At 44.8% G+C, this 16,246-nt stretch overlaps 2 protein-coding genes across 2 annotated transcripts in view; both read right to left on the bottom strand.

The window, feature by feature from the left end:
• Positions 1-222: 222 nt before the first annotated feature.
• Positions 223-9,791, bottom strand: plcxd3 (phosphatidylinositol-specific phospholipase C, X domain containing 3). The gene is made up of 3 exons (XM_034306309.2): positions 9,264-9,791; positions 3,321-4,029; positions 223-2,486 (listed from the first exon to the last, which is right to left on the bottom strand). The coding sequence occupies exons 1-3, from the start codon at positions 9,364-9,366 to the stop codon at positions 2,327-2,329; spliced, it is 972 nt and encodes a 323-aa protein (XP_034162200.1). The 5' UTR covers positions 9,367-9,791; the 3' UTR covers positions 223-2,326.
• Positions 9,792-10,632: 841 nt separating this feature from the next.
• Positions 10,633-16,246, bottom strand: part of oxct1a (3-oxoacid CoA transferase 1a) — a gene marked incomplete at its 5' end in the record, with an annotated part of 34,227 nt that continues 28,613 nt past the window's right edge. The window contains 2 exons of the mRNA XM_053236263.1: positions 10,633-11,620; positions 14,907-15,008. Of these exons, the coding sequence (XP_053092238.1) occupies positions 11,585-11,620; positions 14,907-15,008 (138 nt within the window). The remainder of the gene's footprint in view (positions 11,621-14,906; positions 15,009-16,246) is intronic.

The following is a 16,246-nucleotide window of genomic DNA, read 5'->3' as shown; positions in this document are numbered from 1 at the left end:
TCAATAGAACCCAGACCTTTTTTTTTTAGCATTTTTATCTTTATTTTTATCTTTATTTTTTCTTGCAAAAATGCAGCAGACCTACAATAGTACCCTGAGGGACACCATGTGCTAATTGTTGTTTATTTGTGTATTGTTTGATATTTATGTATAAAATAAATAAATGTAACCTAACAGTCTAATGTAGATAACAGTAAATAGACGGCAAGACAGTCACGAAACTGCATTATTTACATTTACATTTATTTACACCAGGTTTATAAGAGTTCACTCATTTTTTTGGAAGTTGCATTTAAACACTGAGCAATTTAAAGTTTTACAAATAAGTGTAAAATTTGGACTTCAGCACTAACATGCAGTAACACTCAAACAACACCTGACGATCCATCCACACACTGACATCTTGAGTGATTGTCATTACAACTGACAAGGAGATTTCTTCATATATATATATATTCTTTTTTTGCACATATGTTAAGTATTGAGTTGCATTAAACACTTTTAAAAGCGTCTCCATTTGGATGAATAATTCTGACCAAATGGAGTAATTACGGAAAACAAAGTCAAAATAATCTTCAGCACTTTGGTCTTACTGAGAACTCCATAATAAAAGAGATTAGAGAAAGGACAGAGCTTAAGACACTTTTTACAAACACAAAATACAGATACACCTTACGTCCAACATTCACTCTGAAATAACAGGACAGGATAAAACCTACGGGTTAAGGGTAGCTAGGGGGCTGTCCAGATTAGGGGGACAGTATTCTTAAGGTCTTGGTTAAGAACTAGTAGTCTTGGTTAGCAGGATAGAAATATTGGTTAGAGATGAGCAGTCTTAGTTAAGGGACTAGCAGACTTGATTAGGAGAATTGCAGTCTTGGTTATGGGACTAGTAGTCTTGGTTAAGGGACTAGCAGTCTTGGTTAGGGGACTAGCAGTCTTGGTTAGGGGACTAGCAGTCTTGGTTAGGGGACTAGCAGTCTTGGTTATGGGACTAGCAGTCTTGGTTATGGGACTAGTAGTCTTGGTTAGGGGACTTGCAGTCTTGGATAGGAGAATAGTAGTCTTGGTTATGGGACTAGCAGTCTTAGTTACAGGACTAGTAGTCTTGGTTAGGGGACTTGCAGTCTTGGATAGGAGAATAGTAGTCTTGGTTGGGGGACTAGTAGTCCATCTGAAATGCAGCAAATTGATATTAGCCGGGATGTACTTCTTTATCAAGTATGAAACTAAATATAAAACTGTACCAAAAATCATTTCAGGAATATTTTGTAGCATTATCACACTGTAATAATAAAATCTCAAAATAGATATATCGTTAATACTATGCTAAAGAGATAAAAAATAATGACATCAGACCACAAAAAACACATTTCCAGGTGCAGCACATTCCTCGAAATATGTTACAAAACCCTGTATAGAGAGGTGTAAATAAAAGATTGGAAGCTGTTAGCAGATAGCATGATGTACTGAAATCGGTAGGGTAATACCGGGAATGATCATATCATTAAACACTTAATACTTAAGTATAACCTGATGTTTTTTGGCATGACAGATAATTCAGCTAATCTTGCACAGTATTTACAGATCAACAATCACAATCATACACATTACCAACATTACAGCAGTTCAACCTACTACCATCACATTCACCATACAAACAACATTTATTCACCATGAAATATGTTAATATGTTACTGATCAGAAGCTAATGCACTGTTTATTAATGCTGCAGACGAGATGCGGAGAAGAGTAAGTAAAATAATGTTTCATCATCGTTCAATTCCTTCATCGCGGTCAAAATCAGACACGCAGTAGGCATGTACCGATATTATATATTCATATCACAATAGAGTATTAATATTTTTTTAAATCACAACCTTACTAAAAAATGATTCAGAGCATTCAGGGAGACTGATCTGTCAGCGTTTCATATTCGCTCTCGTCCAGAAGACACAATGAAATCATTATCTTTTCAGAGAGGAAACATAACGATGCTCCTTCAAATCTCTCCAAAATACAGACCTTTAGACGACCTTCCTTATGCTTCGTTCTGAAAGAAACATTTTTATCTCCCTTACCAAGGCCACCTCCTCCTGAGCAGCTAAGTCTCTATGATAACAATATGGTGGGTGTGAAATATAAGGATATGTCATGGATCTGATAAATGGCACATGCCTAACACATACACACATTATTCCTGCCTTCTGAATTTCCAAAATTCATGCCCTTCATTTTTTTATTAGCCCTAAAAACCAGAGGAAGGCTTAATTCGAAACTTAAAACTAGCACAGGAAAACAATAAGTGCAATCTGAAGGCGGGGGTTCAAGTGGCATCTTCTTCATCATCCTCACCAAGATAATAATTAAGAGTAATAACAGCACTTATGAAATCGCCGAGCTCCACAAAATCAGCCGTGATAATGTTAACACCGCTTTCACCTGGACGCTGAGAGCGAATCCACTGCATCATCCCCGGAAGAGCTCTGTAAAAAAAAAAAAACACACACACACACACACACACACACACAGAAAAATCAGCTGGTGCGCTAGCAGTCTTGGTTAGTGGGGTAGCAGTCTTGGTTAGTGGGGTAGCAGTCCTGGTTAGTGGGGTAGCAGTCTTGGTTAGTGGGGTAGCAGTCCTGGTTAGTGGGGTAGCAGTCCTGGTTAGTGGGGTAGCAGTCTTGGTTAGTGGGGTAGCAGTCCTGGTTAGTGGGGTAGCAGTCCTGGTTAGTGGGGTAGCAGTCTTGGTTAGTGGGGTAGCAGTCCTGGTTAGTGGGGTAGCAGTTCTGGTTAGTGGGGTAGCAGTTCTGGTTAGTGGGGTAGCAGTCTTGGTTACTGGGGTAGCAGTCTTGGTTACTGGGGTAGCAGTCTTGGTTACTGGGGTAGCAGTTCTGGTTAGTGGGGTAGCAGTCTTGGTTAGTGGGGTAGCAGTCCTGGTTAGTGGGGTAGCAGTCCTGGTTACTGGGGTAGCAGTCCTGGTTAGTGGGGTAGCAGTCCTGGTTACTGGGGTAGCAGTCTTGGTTACTGGGGTAGCAGTTCTGGTTAGTGGGGTAGCAGTCTTGGTTACTGGGGTAGCAGTCCTGGTTAGTGGGGTAGCAGTCTTGGTTAGTGGGGTAGCAGTCTTGGTTAGTGGGGTAGCAGTCTTGGTTAGCTGTTACAGTTAGGGCCTAATGGATAAGACCTTAGAGGTTAGGGAATATTAAAAGATTCAGAGAATAGAGTTACCTTTCAAACTGTCAAAGAATGAGCTTTGCATCTAGGTCAACATTTTGTAGCAAACCGTATGCATTGTAAGTAATGTAATCTTCCTTGCCTACCTCTCTGTGATGGTCTCTCTAAGTCCACTGGTAACTCCTTTCATCACAGTGCTCGCTTTGGGTGTCAGAACCACTTGGGAAACAAAAAACGTTCCTTTCCGTCTGCGCTCGGTCACTGAGGTCTGGAGGAACTGAATGAGTTTTTCCGGGTCGGTGGTGTTGGCCCATGGAGACGGCATCATCTGACCCGGCCACAGAAATGGCACCTCTAACGCCATCGGGCTGTGGTAAAACACCAACACCTGGTACTCCTTCTCCCATAAATACTTCAGATTCACTTCCTCAGCAAAAACCACGGGACAGAGACGATCTCCAAACACAGTGCGCAGCATCTGGACCAACTTTTCATGATGCAGGTTCTGCACGCCATAAAAATGATTAAAGTCCAGAAAGACGATTTCTCGAGCATGGGAGGACAGAAAAGCACTGATTTGCTCCAAACCTTCGCGTACAGTGGCGCTGAAGAGCCCATGGGCGAAGTACAGCTCATTTTCAGGATCTCGAGGTTTGGTGGAGATACGAAGGTCGAAGAATCGAATCCCGGCCTCTAACTGGCTGGAAAAGTTCATGGTTTGCGTTGCGAGCCACTTCCTCATCAGCTTTTTAGCCACAGCTCCAAAAACTGAGACAAAATTCTGCACTGTTTCGGGTTGTTCGGGTCCAACAGGAGATGCTTCATCGATGTAGAAGCTGAAGGAGTCATGGGATCCTGCAAGAGATGAGGAAGGTTATCAATTTAGGAATGTCTGGTTTCTCTTTGCTCCTAACTATAAATCACCCTAAATTCTGAACCCCTAATCCTTAATCTTTAGCCTCTAGCCTATCCAACTCTCTGAGAACAGAACCTAAACCTATTCTGCCCCCCCACCCCTTTCTAATCCATGGCAAACTAGCCCTATCCCTTAGGTGCTTACAGTAGCCTCTAATCCCAACTGTAATCCATAGCCTACCTTGGCTCCTTTCCCTTTTCCCATAACTCTAACCTAAACTTGCACCCATTTTCCTTACAGTATTCTCTAGTCCTAGTTCCAGCATATAAGCCCAGAACCTGAACCTAGGCCTACATTTAACCTTTGCCCCTCACTCTAACACTTGATAAACCTAGGTCTAGAATAGTCCTAGGTCCTTACAATATCCTGTAATTCTAACCTAATTCCCAGCCCCAGTCTATAATCCCTATACTTAGTCCCTAGTCACTGACCCTCGTCTTCTTCAAGGGCCATACACTAACTTATAACTCTAATAGTAACTCTGATCTTTAGCCACTAGCCCTAATCACTAGGTCCTTACAGAACTGAAAAGTCCTAACTTAACCTGCCTTAGCATAATCTTTAGGATCCCGGTCCTGTCGCTAACTCTACCCTCTACCTTTTCCCTTTGCCTGTAACTCTAACACTGTCCTCTAGGTCCTTGCAATAGCCTGTAAGTCTAATTCTAATCCCTAGTCACTATCCCATCCATAATATCCTTTTATTTCTGTTTCTCCTAACACTAACCCACAGTACCTACCTTATCCCATAGCCCCTAGCCATGGTTTCCAGGACCTAAACCTACCCTAGCCGCAACCCTGTCCTTTTCTATTTGCCCCTAACTCTAACCCTTGGCTCCTGAGCCATAGGTCCTTACACTAGCCTCATCTTAAATTGTAGCCCCTTTCAATTTTTTCTCCAATCTCTTACCAAGGGTCATACACTAACCCCTAGGTGAGTAAATAAAAATAATTTATTTATAATATTATGTAATATAATTATTATTTACAGCAGCCAGTCTGAAGGCAGTAAATACTTTCCCACTGATGTGATTTTCCTGCCTCTCACTGTGTCTTATACTGATTATTCTAACAATAACGCTGATTTATGGAAAACTGCACACTGCCGAGGAAATGAAACCTGAATTGGAGCTTATGATTATAAAACAAAGAATGAAACACAATTTTACAGCTGCTGTGTACATGATGCTGACAAAAGAAAACATGAGCTAAACGACTTATTAAACTACACAGGAATCCGAACCCTCACGTGATGTGATCAGTTGTCATAATCGTAAACTGAAGAAAATGTTATTAATGTTAAATAAACAAAACTATCCAATTTATCTAAAAATATACAACGCATTCATCATCTACATCTCTGAGTCCATCAGAAACTCATGTCTCATGTCGTGCAGCTAAAGACGTTGCACCAAATGACTCCAAGGAGATATTTCATCATCATGACTGTGCAAATTTCATCTTCCAGTCATTTAATCGCCTCATTTATCTTGTTTATTGGGACGCAGCCGGATAGAAATCCCCTCAGTTTCCGAGTGAAAGTGCAGGATAAGAGGATCAACACTGGGACAGAGGAAGTGAATTAACCCTTACGCTCCCTGTTCACGTCTGTTCTGTACAGATAATGTGGAAATTAAAGTGGGTTAAAGGAGGACTGGTGTGTGTAAATGTTTCTGTCAGTAGTGTTTAATACTGTTTAATGAACATGAAAACAGTCTGGGGTTTAAAATCAGTGTTACACCAGTATTTCTGTAAAATCTAAAGAAACAGAGGTTGTGTGGAATTTATAGAAAGTTTACTGTTGTGGAACGTCTGTGAAATAAGTTAGTTCCTGTTGTCACTTACGTTATAGCAGCTATAAACACTCGTTCCCTCACCAGCTTCTCTTTATTCTCTCTCTTCAAGTTAATAAGACAAAAAAAACCGCGAAGAAGTGTAAACTCCTCTGTCCTGAAGACGTTGGAAACCTCTGACTGTTACAAAGCGCTGACACTGGAGACTCCTTCCATAAATGTTACATAAACACATTTCTCCTTACAAAAAACTTCACCATATCACTGATTATTTAATCTGTTTATGTGGAGCTTCTGCTGTACACGTCCCTGTGAATGAGCTGTTACTATAGAAACGATAACGTATCAGAACGAGCGCATTAATATAAACCTGCGCTACTGTCAGAGCTGCTGTTATAGAGAATTAATCAACACCTTCTGACCAATCACAGTCCAGAATTCAATATCAGCACAGGAGAAGGAAGATTTTATGGTTTGGTGAAGCAAATAAACTTGTACTTTAAGCGTCGTCCTCTTTAAAAATAAAAGGCTGTAAGTAGATGCACATAATTTAGGTTGGGGGTCGAAGGTCGAAGGTCATTCAGTGTTGTCTGGGGTGTGACATTTAAAAAAATCATAAAAAATTGTAAACAGTACATTCTCCGTCATCTCACACACTGATGATCTGAATAATTAACGACAAACACAAAGTTTAGATTAGTGCAGGATTTATAAACACAGAGCTGTGAATGTGTGGAGATAATCAGTGTGTGTGTGTGTGTGTGTGTGTGTGTGTGTGTGTGTGTGTGTGTGTGTGTGAGGTTCGTTTATGAACAGCTGTAAATTGTGTGAAGTGGGAAAATAAAATAATTAATCAATTTAGGAAATTAAAATAAATTAAACAAACCTTAGCGTAATCAGATTTACCCACGGCATCGTTTAGCATGAAATAATCAATTTTTTTAAACTAAACCAGGACAAATTTCATTTCCATAAAATGCTTCTATGACTTTCTCATAACGTTAATTAATTGTGTATATAATTAATTTTAAAAAATAAACTTATGCTGAATAAACTGGTCAGGAAGGGACTATTAAAACACTAGTGATGCATTAGCAGCATTAATGAATATGCTAATGATCTGTTAATTAAGTTAATGATCTACAACTCTGTGCTGAATGTAAAGACAGCTGTGTGTGTGTGTGTGTGTGTGTGTGTGTAATATACACTAATGATGTTATGAGTGTAATTAACAGATCATTAGCGTCATCAATCATCAGCACTAATTTATTAATAAAACTGAAAAACTTCCTGATGTGTTTGTCAAAGAGAATCCAAAGCCCAATTATTACATCACAGAATGGGGGCGGGGCTAAACTGGAACTTAAACAGGATCTTGGATAAATTATTGGTTTTAACAAAACACCAACAATGGAAGATTTTAAACTAGTTAGTTGATTTTCCTGTTTAATGTAAAAATGCAAATGAATATTAAAAATTTTAGAAAAGACGACGGTTTTTAAAATGGCTGTATGTTCGTGTTGGTGCTGTAATGCGATCCTTCCTCACTTCTGTTTGATTTGAGACGTTTGAGACTCCGTTTGCTTTGTGTTTCTCGTTAGATATTCGGCGAGCTCTGATTGGCTGCACGAGAAAACCGGATTTGCTTTTAATTACTCGTATAGATGACGTGTTGAGAAAGTTCTACTGCGAGACTTTATTTATACAATAGAGTATAATATAATGTGTGTGTGTTTGAAATATTATGTAGAGAAACGTGTAGCTACAATTTTCAACTTTCTGAATATTTTCCAACCTTAAGTGTGTGTGTGAACAGGAAGAAGGTTCTAGAGCGGTTTGGGACGCAGCCGCATGCAGTCATGAGGAATCGCACTAAATACTGCGATAACACAGCGCACTTACTGTAGAGGTTACTACACACTGTGTAACACACACACACACACTCGCACACACATGCACGCACACGCACGCACAAGCACACACACTCGCACACACACGCACACACACATGCACACACACACGCACACACACACACTGTGTAACACACACACACAAACACACACACACACAAACACGCATACACACACTCACACACACAAACATGCACACGCACACACGCTCACAGACACTCACACACACGCACACACACTCGCACACACACTCGCACACACACTCGCGCACACACTCGCGCACACACTCGCGCACACACTCGCGCACACACTCGCGCACACACTCGCACACACACTCGCACACACACTCGCACACACACACCGCCTCCTCCAGTAACGTCTCTGAGAAGAAACAGGAACCTCATTCTTTTTTTTTCTTGCTGAAGACCATTAGACGTTCGACATTTGAGCTGCTGCTTTTCCTGCATGAGCTCATCACACACACACACACACACACACTCACACACACACTCACTCACACACACTCACACACACACTCACACACACACTCACAGGTTCTTTTCTTGCGTTCTCGACCCTGAAGCAACAAGTGTCATCTCAGATCTTCTCTCATCTTTTTTTTTTTCACCTTTAATATTATTTATTACTGCTGATATTTAATCACACACACACACACTCACACACACACTCACACACTCACACACACTCACACACTCACACACACACACACACTCACACACACACACACACTCACACACACACACACACACTCACACACACACTCACACACACACTCACACACACACTCACACACACACACTCGTGATTCCCCTGGTGGTATATATATATATATGCACATGTGTGTTTTGTCGTTGTGAATATTTGCATTAATAGAATATTATCATTATCATTAGTCTGGATGACGTCATAATAATAATAATAGTAATATATAATACAATAATAAATAAATAAGCTCCTGCTGCTTTCAGCTCTGCAAAAGTGCGCGTGCATCAGCTTTTATTTCTCCTCCCTTCACGTGCATCACCAGGTTTTTTTTTTTTTTTTTTAGGATTTTTTTTTCATCTTCCTTTCTCATGACGTTGCATCTTTATTTTTGTTGCACGTGCATGCAGACATTCTACATTTCTCGTGCATTTATCTATTATTCTTTTATTATTTCCCCTCCCCTCCCTCTCTTCACGTGCACCACACTATCTTCTCTCTCTCTCTCTCTCTCTCTCTCTCTCTCTAAAGGACATATTGTCTGGTTTTTTTTATTTTGATACGCGTGCATGCAGACGTTAATTATTCTAGTCCTAATTTTTCATGCATCACTCTTTCATCTTCCCGTCGCTTCACGTGCACCATGCTCCAGCTCTGCCCAGTGGCTCGCGCGTTATGGCGCTGTGTGTGTGTGTGTGTGTGTGTGTGTGTGTGTGTGTGTGTGTGTGTGTGTGTCGCGCGCACTCACCCGGTATGGCGAGGTTGGTGAGCGGGAGCGCGTGCAGGTTGGCGGGCAGGTTGGCCATCCAGTCCGCGTGGCGCAGCTCCCCTTTACCCTGAAACGAAGCCATGCCGCGCGCGCAGAGCAGCTCACCTCTCAACACGCGCTCTGTTCACGCGCTCCTTCTGTCTCTCTCTCGCTCTCCTTCTCTCTCTCTCTCTCCAAACGCTCGCGCTGTATATCCGCCTCACCACACCCTCCCGCTCCGTCACACACACACACACACACACACACACACACACACAGCGGCTGCAGGTGAGGCTCTGGGGTTCGCTGCTCTCTCTCTCTCTCTCTCTCTCTCTCTCTCTGTCTGTCTCGCGCGCGCGATGGTCCTTTAAAACCCCGGTCTGATCTCCGCCACAGCAGGACGCGCGCGCGCTGCTCATTAACGGGAGGGCACGGGAACGGAATAACGCGCGTGACCGGCGCGTGCGGGAGCGCGCAGGATCGCAGGAAGCGTGAAGGAGAGGAGACCAACAAGCACCGGAAATCAGATTGTTTATAGATAAATAAGTAAAAATAAATAAATAAATAAATAAATAGAAAAACACGCCCTTCATCCGGGTCCTGAGTGTTCATTTAATATGAGAGAGAGAGAGAGAGAGAGAGAGAGAGAGAGAATGGACAGATTCAGAGGATTATAGATAATAAATTATAATATAAAATATGAAAAAGATGAAGAAGAAATACCGATTAAAGAGGAAATTAAAAACTTTATGTGATGTTTATATTAAGTGATGACTATATTTTGATGTACACTATACGGACAAAAGTTTGTGCACCCCTGACCATCACACCCATATGTGCTTCTTCCCCAAACTGTTACCACAAACTCTGAAGCACACAGTTGTATAGAGCGTCTCTGTGTGCTGTAGCTTTACAGTTTCCCTTCACTGGAACTAAGAGACTCAAACCTGTTCCAGCATGACAATGCCCCTGTGCACAAAGCGAGCTCCATGAAGACATGGTGTGTGAAGGTTGGAGTGGAAGAACTCGAGTGTCCTGCACAGAGCCCTGACCTCAACCCCACTGAACACCTTTGGGATGAACTGGAACTGGAGACTCCTTACCCAACATCAGCGCCTGACCTCGCTAATGCTCTTGTAGCTGAATGAACACAAATCCCCACAGCCACGCTCCAACATCTAGTGGAAAGCTTCCCAGAAGAGTGGAGCTCATTATAAACACACAGGAATAAATCTGGAATGAGACGTTCAACACGCACACATGGCTGTGATGGTCAGGGGGGCACATACTTTTGCCATCACACAATACCATCACCAATATCACACACACTCTTTAATTACATCACACACACACACACACACACGAGTCATGCAGAGATAAAATCCTTTATTATGTACAAACATCAGTAACGTTTTTTTATTATTAGAAAATTGAAGTGTGTTAAACCCGAACCTGAGGGACGAGCTGCAGGTTTCTGACTAAACACACACCGATAATCATCATCATCATCATCATCATCATTATTATTATTATTATTATTGTTATTATTGTTATTATTATTATTATATTCTATAGAGAAATGCTACAGAGAGATTTGAAAATCTTTACATTTTGTCATCAGCGTTTTCTGTTTTCAGATTCAGTAACTTCAGATTGTGCGAGTGCAGACTTCATGATCTACAGCAAAACTTCACTTAACACTTTACACCCTTTACACACTTAACACCCTTAACACACTTAACACCCTTAACACACTTTACACACTTTACACCCTTAACACACTTTACACACTTAACGCACTTAACGCAATTCACTGTTTCTCATTTCACTGTAGATTTATTCTATTTCCTTTACTCCTACATTTACTGATTGACTTTTCAGACACCCATTGTTCTGTGTGTGTGTGTGTGTGTGTGTGTGTGTGTGTGTGTGTTTCAGTGTGTGTGTGTGTGAGTGTGTGTGTGTGAGTGTGTGTGTGTGTGTGTGTGTGTGAGTGTGTATGAGTGTGTGTGTATGAGTGTGTGTGAGTGTGTATGAGTGTGTGTGTGTGAGTGTATATAAGTGTGTGTGTGTGTGTGTGTGAGTGTGAGTGTGTATGAGTGTGTGTGTATGAGTGTGTGTGAGTGTGTATGAATGTGTGTGTATGAGTGTGTGTGAGTGTGTGTGTGTGAGTGTATATAAGTGTGTGTGTGTGTGTGTGTGTGTGTGAGTGTGTGTGTGTGAGTGTGTGTGTGTGTGTGTGTGTGAGTGTGTGTGTGTGTCTCTGTGTGTGAGTGTGTGTGAGTGTGTGTATGAGTGTGTGTGTGTGTGTGAGTGTGTGTTCAGATCTGCTGCATCGGCTTCAGGTCAGGAGAAACCTGCAGGAAGTAAGCAGAGAGAATACAGCCGTTAGTGAACATTAACTCTGGAGCGCTGTGAGTCTCAGAGCCGTTTACACGACCACGTTTTCAGCCAAAAACGGGAAACTTTTATGCGTTTTGCGTGTTCGTTTACACGACAACGGCGTTTTGGGGACTGAAAACGCATATTTTTGAAAATGGGTTTCGAAGTGCAAGTTTTTGAAAACGCTGCCGTTATCGTCTCCATGTAAACACCCGATACGGGGATCTTTGAAAGCGGTGACGTCACGCGCGTGTGTAGTACGTGTATGTAGACGGTGTGTAGTACGTGTTCGGTGTGTAGTACGTGTTCGGTGTGTAGTACGTGTTCGGTGTGTAGTACGTGTTCGGTGTGTAGTACGTGTATGTAGACGGTGTGTAGCCATGCGCAGTGCGTGTCTACTGTAAAGGCATTAAGCGCGAACAAACACACAACAATGGCGGAGAACACGGTCGTGTTGCTGCTGCTTGAGAGTTTGCTAACGCTTCTTCAGCAAAGTGTGTATTTACTTCACCAATATTACAACCAACTAACAAGGAGACAGCGCCACCTACTGGCCTGGCGTACGTAATACAGCGTTTCTGGCCGTTATTGCGGATGTGTGTAAATGCAAATCGTTTTGAAAACGCTGTCGTGTAAACGTGAAACTTTTTGAAAACGCAAGAGAAAAACTTTTCCCTATTTGACTACATCACTGTCGTGTAAACGTAGCCTCAGAGACATTCTCTCGGGTTCTCTACAGCTCGGGTTCTCTACAGCTCCGGTTCTCTACAGCTCGGGTTCTCTACAGCTGCGGTTCTCTACAGCTCCGGTTCTCTACAGCTGCGGTTCTCTACAGCTCGGGTTCTCTACAGATGCAGTTCTCTACAGCTCCGGTTCTCTACAGCTCGGGTTCTCTACAGCTCGGGTTCTCTACAGCTGCGGTTCTCTACAGCTCGGGTTCTCTACAGCTGCAGTTCTCTACAGCTCCGGTTCTCTACAGCTCCGGTTCTCTACAGCTCGGGTTCTCTACAGCTGCGGTTCTCTACAGCTCGGGTTCTCTACAGATGCAGTTCTCTACAGCTCCGGTTCTCTACAGCTCGAGTTCTCTACAGCTCGGGTTCTCTACAGCTCCGGTTCTCTACAGCTCGGGTTCTCTACAGCTCGGGTTCTCTACAGCTCCGGTTCCCTACAGCTCGAGTTCTCTACAGCTCCGGTTCTCTACAGCTGCGGTTCTCTACAGCTGCGGTTCTCTACAGCTCGGGTTCTCTACAGCTCGGGTTCTCTACAGCTCGAGTTCTCTACAGCTCGGGTTCTCTACAGCTCGAGTTCTCTACAGCTGCGGTTCTCTACAGCTCGAGTTCTCTACAGCTGCGGTTCTCTACAGCTCCGGTTCTCTACAGCTCGAGTTCTCTACAGCTCGGGTTCTCTACAGCTCCGGTTCTCTACAGCTCCGGTTCCCTACAGCTCGGGTTCTCTACAGCTCCGGTTCTCTACAGCTGCGGTTCTCTACAGCTGCGGTTCTCTACAGCTCGAGTTCTCTACAGCTCGGGTTCTCTACAGCTCCGGTTCTCTACAGCTCGAGTTCTCTACAGCTCGGGTTCTCTACAGCTCCGGTTCCCTACAGCTCGGGTTCCCTACAGCTCGGGTTCTCTACAGCTCCGGTTCTCTACAGCTCGAGTTCTCTACAGCTGCGGTTCTCTACAGCTCGGGTTCTCTACAGCTGCAGTTCTCTACAGCTCCGGTTCTCTACAGCTCGGGTTCTCTACAGCTGCGGTTCTCTACAGCTGCGGTTCTCTACAGCTCGGGTTCTCTACAGCTCGGGTTCTCTACAGATGCAGTTCTCTACAGCTCCGGTTCTCTACAGCTCGAGTTCTCTACAGCTCGGGTTCTCTACAGCTCGAGTTCTCTACAGCTCCGGTTCTCTACAGCTCGGGTTCTCTACAGCTCGGGTTCTCTACAGCTCCGGTTCCCTACAGCTCGGGTTCTCTACAGCTCCGGTTCTCTACAGCTCCGGTTCTCTACAGCTCGGGTTCTCTACAGCTCCGGTTCTCTACAGCTCCGGTTCTCTACAGCTCGGGTTCTCTACAGCTCGGGTTCTCTACAGCTCGAGTTCTCTACAGCTCGGGTTCTCTACAGCTCCGGTTCTCTACAGCTCGAGTTCTCTACAGCTGCGGTTCTCTACAGCTCGAGTTCTCTACAGCTGCGGTTCTCTACAGCTCCGGTTCTCTACAGCTCGAGTTCTCTACAGCTCGGGTTCTCTACAGCTCCGGTTCTCTACAGCTCGGGTTCTCTACAGCTCCGGTTCTCTACAGCTGCGGTTCTCTACAGCTGCGGTTCTCTACAGCTCGGGTTCTCTACAGCTCCGGTTCTCTACAGCTGCGGTTCTCTACAGCTGCGGTTCTCTACAGCTCGAGTTCTCTACAGCTCGGGTTCTCTACAGCTCCGGTTCTCTACAGCTGCGGTTCTCTACAGCTCGAGTTCTCTACAGCTCGGGTTCTCTACAGCTCCGGTTCTCTACAGCTGCGGTTCTCTACAGCTCGAGTTCTCTACAGCTCGGGTTCTCTACAGCTCCGGTTCCCTACAGCTCGGGTTCTCTACAGCTCGGGTTCTCTACAGCTGCGGTTCTCTACAGCTGCGGTTCTCTACAGCTCGGGTTCTCTACAGCTCCGGTTCTCTACAGCTGCGGTTCTCTACAGCTCGGGTTCTCTACAGCTCCGGTTCTCTACAGCTCGGGTTCTCTACAGCTCGGGTTCTCTACAGATGCAGTTCTCTACAGCTCCGGTTCTCTACAGCTCGGGTTCTCACGCTGCGCTCCAGAACCTCAGAACCCACCTTCATTAGAATCAATGTTTATTATTGAGTTATTCTGATTATTATTGTGTGTGTGCTCACTTACCCTGAGAGAGAGAGAGGAAGAGAGAGAGAGAGAGAGAGGAAGAGGGAGAGGGAGGAAAGAGAAAGAGGAAGAGAGAGAGGGAGAGGAAAGAGAGAGAGGAAGAAAGAGAGAGAGAGAGCGAGAGAGGGAGAGGGAGAGGGAGGAAAGAGAGAGAGGGGGGGAGAGAGAGAGAGGGAGAGGGAGAGAAAGAGAGGGAGGAAGAAAAGACAAAAACTAAAGAAAACCAAAAAGAAAATAAAAGTCAGAAAAAAAAACTGAAATAAAGAAAGGAATGAAAAAAATGAAAGGAAAATGAAGAAACTAATTGGAAATAAAAGAATGAAAAAATAAAGTAAGACGAGTATAAAGTGTGTGAGACACTGCGTTTCCCAGCATGCATCACTCACCTCGAAATCAGTTCCTGTACACTTCCTGATGTCATCAGGCGTAAGCCCCGCCCACACCTCGATCAGCGTCAGCCCTTTATCCTTATCCACATCAAACACGGCCTGAGAACACGGAACACGGAGAGATTAGAACATCCTGAGAACACGCCAAGATCAGAACGTCCCGAGAACACGGAGAGATCAGAACGTCCCGAGAACACGCCGAGATCAGAACGTCCCGAGAACACGGAGAGATCAGAACGTCCCGAGAACACGCCGAGATCAGAACGTCCCGAGAACACGGAGAGATCAGAACGTCCCGAGAACACGCCGAGATCAGAACGTCCCGAGAACACGGAGAGATCAGAACGTCCCGAGAACACGGAGAGATCAGAATGTCCCGAGAACACGGAGAGATCAGAACGTCCCGAGAACACGCCGAGATCAGAACGTCCCGAGAACATGCCGAGATCAGAACGTCCCGAGAACACGCCGAGATCAGAACGTCCCGAGAACACGGAGAGATCAGAACGTCCCGAGAACACGCCGAGATCAGAACGTCCCGAGAACACGCCGAGATCAGAACGTCCCGAGAACACGCCGAGATCAGAACGTCCCGAGAACACGGAGAGATCAGAACGTCCCGAGAACACGCCGAGATCAGAACGTCCCGAGAACACGCCGTGATCAGAACGTCCCGAGAACACGGAGAGATCAGAACGTCCCGAGAACACGGAGAGATCAGAACGTCCCGACAACACGCCGTGATCAGAACGTCCCGAGAACACGGAGAGATCAGAACGTCCCGAGAACACGCCGAGATCAGAACGTCCCGAGAACACGCCGAGATCAGAACGTCCCGTGAACACGGAGAGATCAGAACGTCCCGAGAACACGCCGAGATCAGAACGTCCCGAGAACACGGAGAGATCAGAACGTCCCGAGAACACGCCGAGATCAGAACGTCCCGAGAACACGCCGAGATCAGAACGTCCCGAGAACACGGAGAGATCAGAACGTCCCGAGAACACGCCGAGATCAGAACGTCCCGAGAACACGCCGAGATCAGAACGTCCCGAGAACACGGAGAGATCAGAACGTCCCGAGAACACGCCGAGATCAGAACGTCCCGAGAACACGCCGAGATCAGAACGTCCCGAGAACACGGAGAGATCAGAACGTCCCGAGAACACGGAGAGATCAGAACGTCCCGAGAACACGGAGAGATCAGAACGTCCCGAGAACACGCCGAGATCAGAACGTCCCGAGAACACGCCGAGATCAGAACGTCCCGAGAACACGCCGTGATCAGAACGTCCCGAGAACACGCCGAGATCAGAACGTCCCGAGAACACGCCGTG

This window comes from Pangasianodon hypophthalmus, chromosome 8 (genome assembly GCF_027358585.1).
Source record: "Pangasianodon hypophthalmus isolate fPanHyp1 chromosome 8, fPanHyp1.pri, whole genome shotgun sequence".
NCBI classification, from domain to species: domain Eukaryota; kingdom Metazoa; phylum Chordata; class Actinopteri; order Siluriformes; family Pangasiidae; genus Pangasianodon; species Pangasianodon hypophthalmus.
The sequence above is the reverse complement of the archived record's forward strand: the minus strand, read 5'-3'. Positions and strand labels throughout refer to the sequence as shown.

Bases quoted from the DNA above. Each gene is read 5' to 3' on its own strand.
- plcxd3 (XM_034306309.2), bottom strand. From the start codon at position 9,366: ATGGCTTCGTTTCAGGGTAAAGGGGAGCTGCGCCACGCGGACTGGATG. The intron at 4,030-9,263 runs GTGAGTGCGCGC...CATCTCTTGCAG, and splicing joins CACCAACCTCGCCATACCGG to GATCCCATGACTCCTTCAGC. The intron at 2,487-3,320 runs GTAGGCAAGGAA...TTTTTTTTACAG, and splicing joins AGAGAGACCATCACAGAGAG to AGCTCTTCCGGGGATGATGC.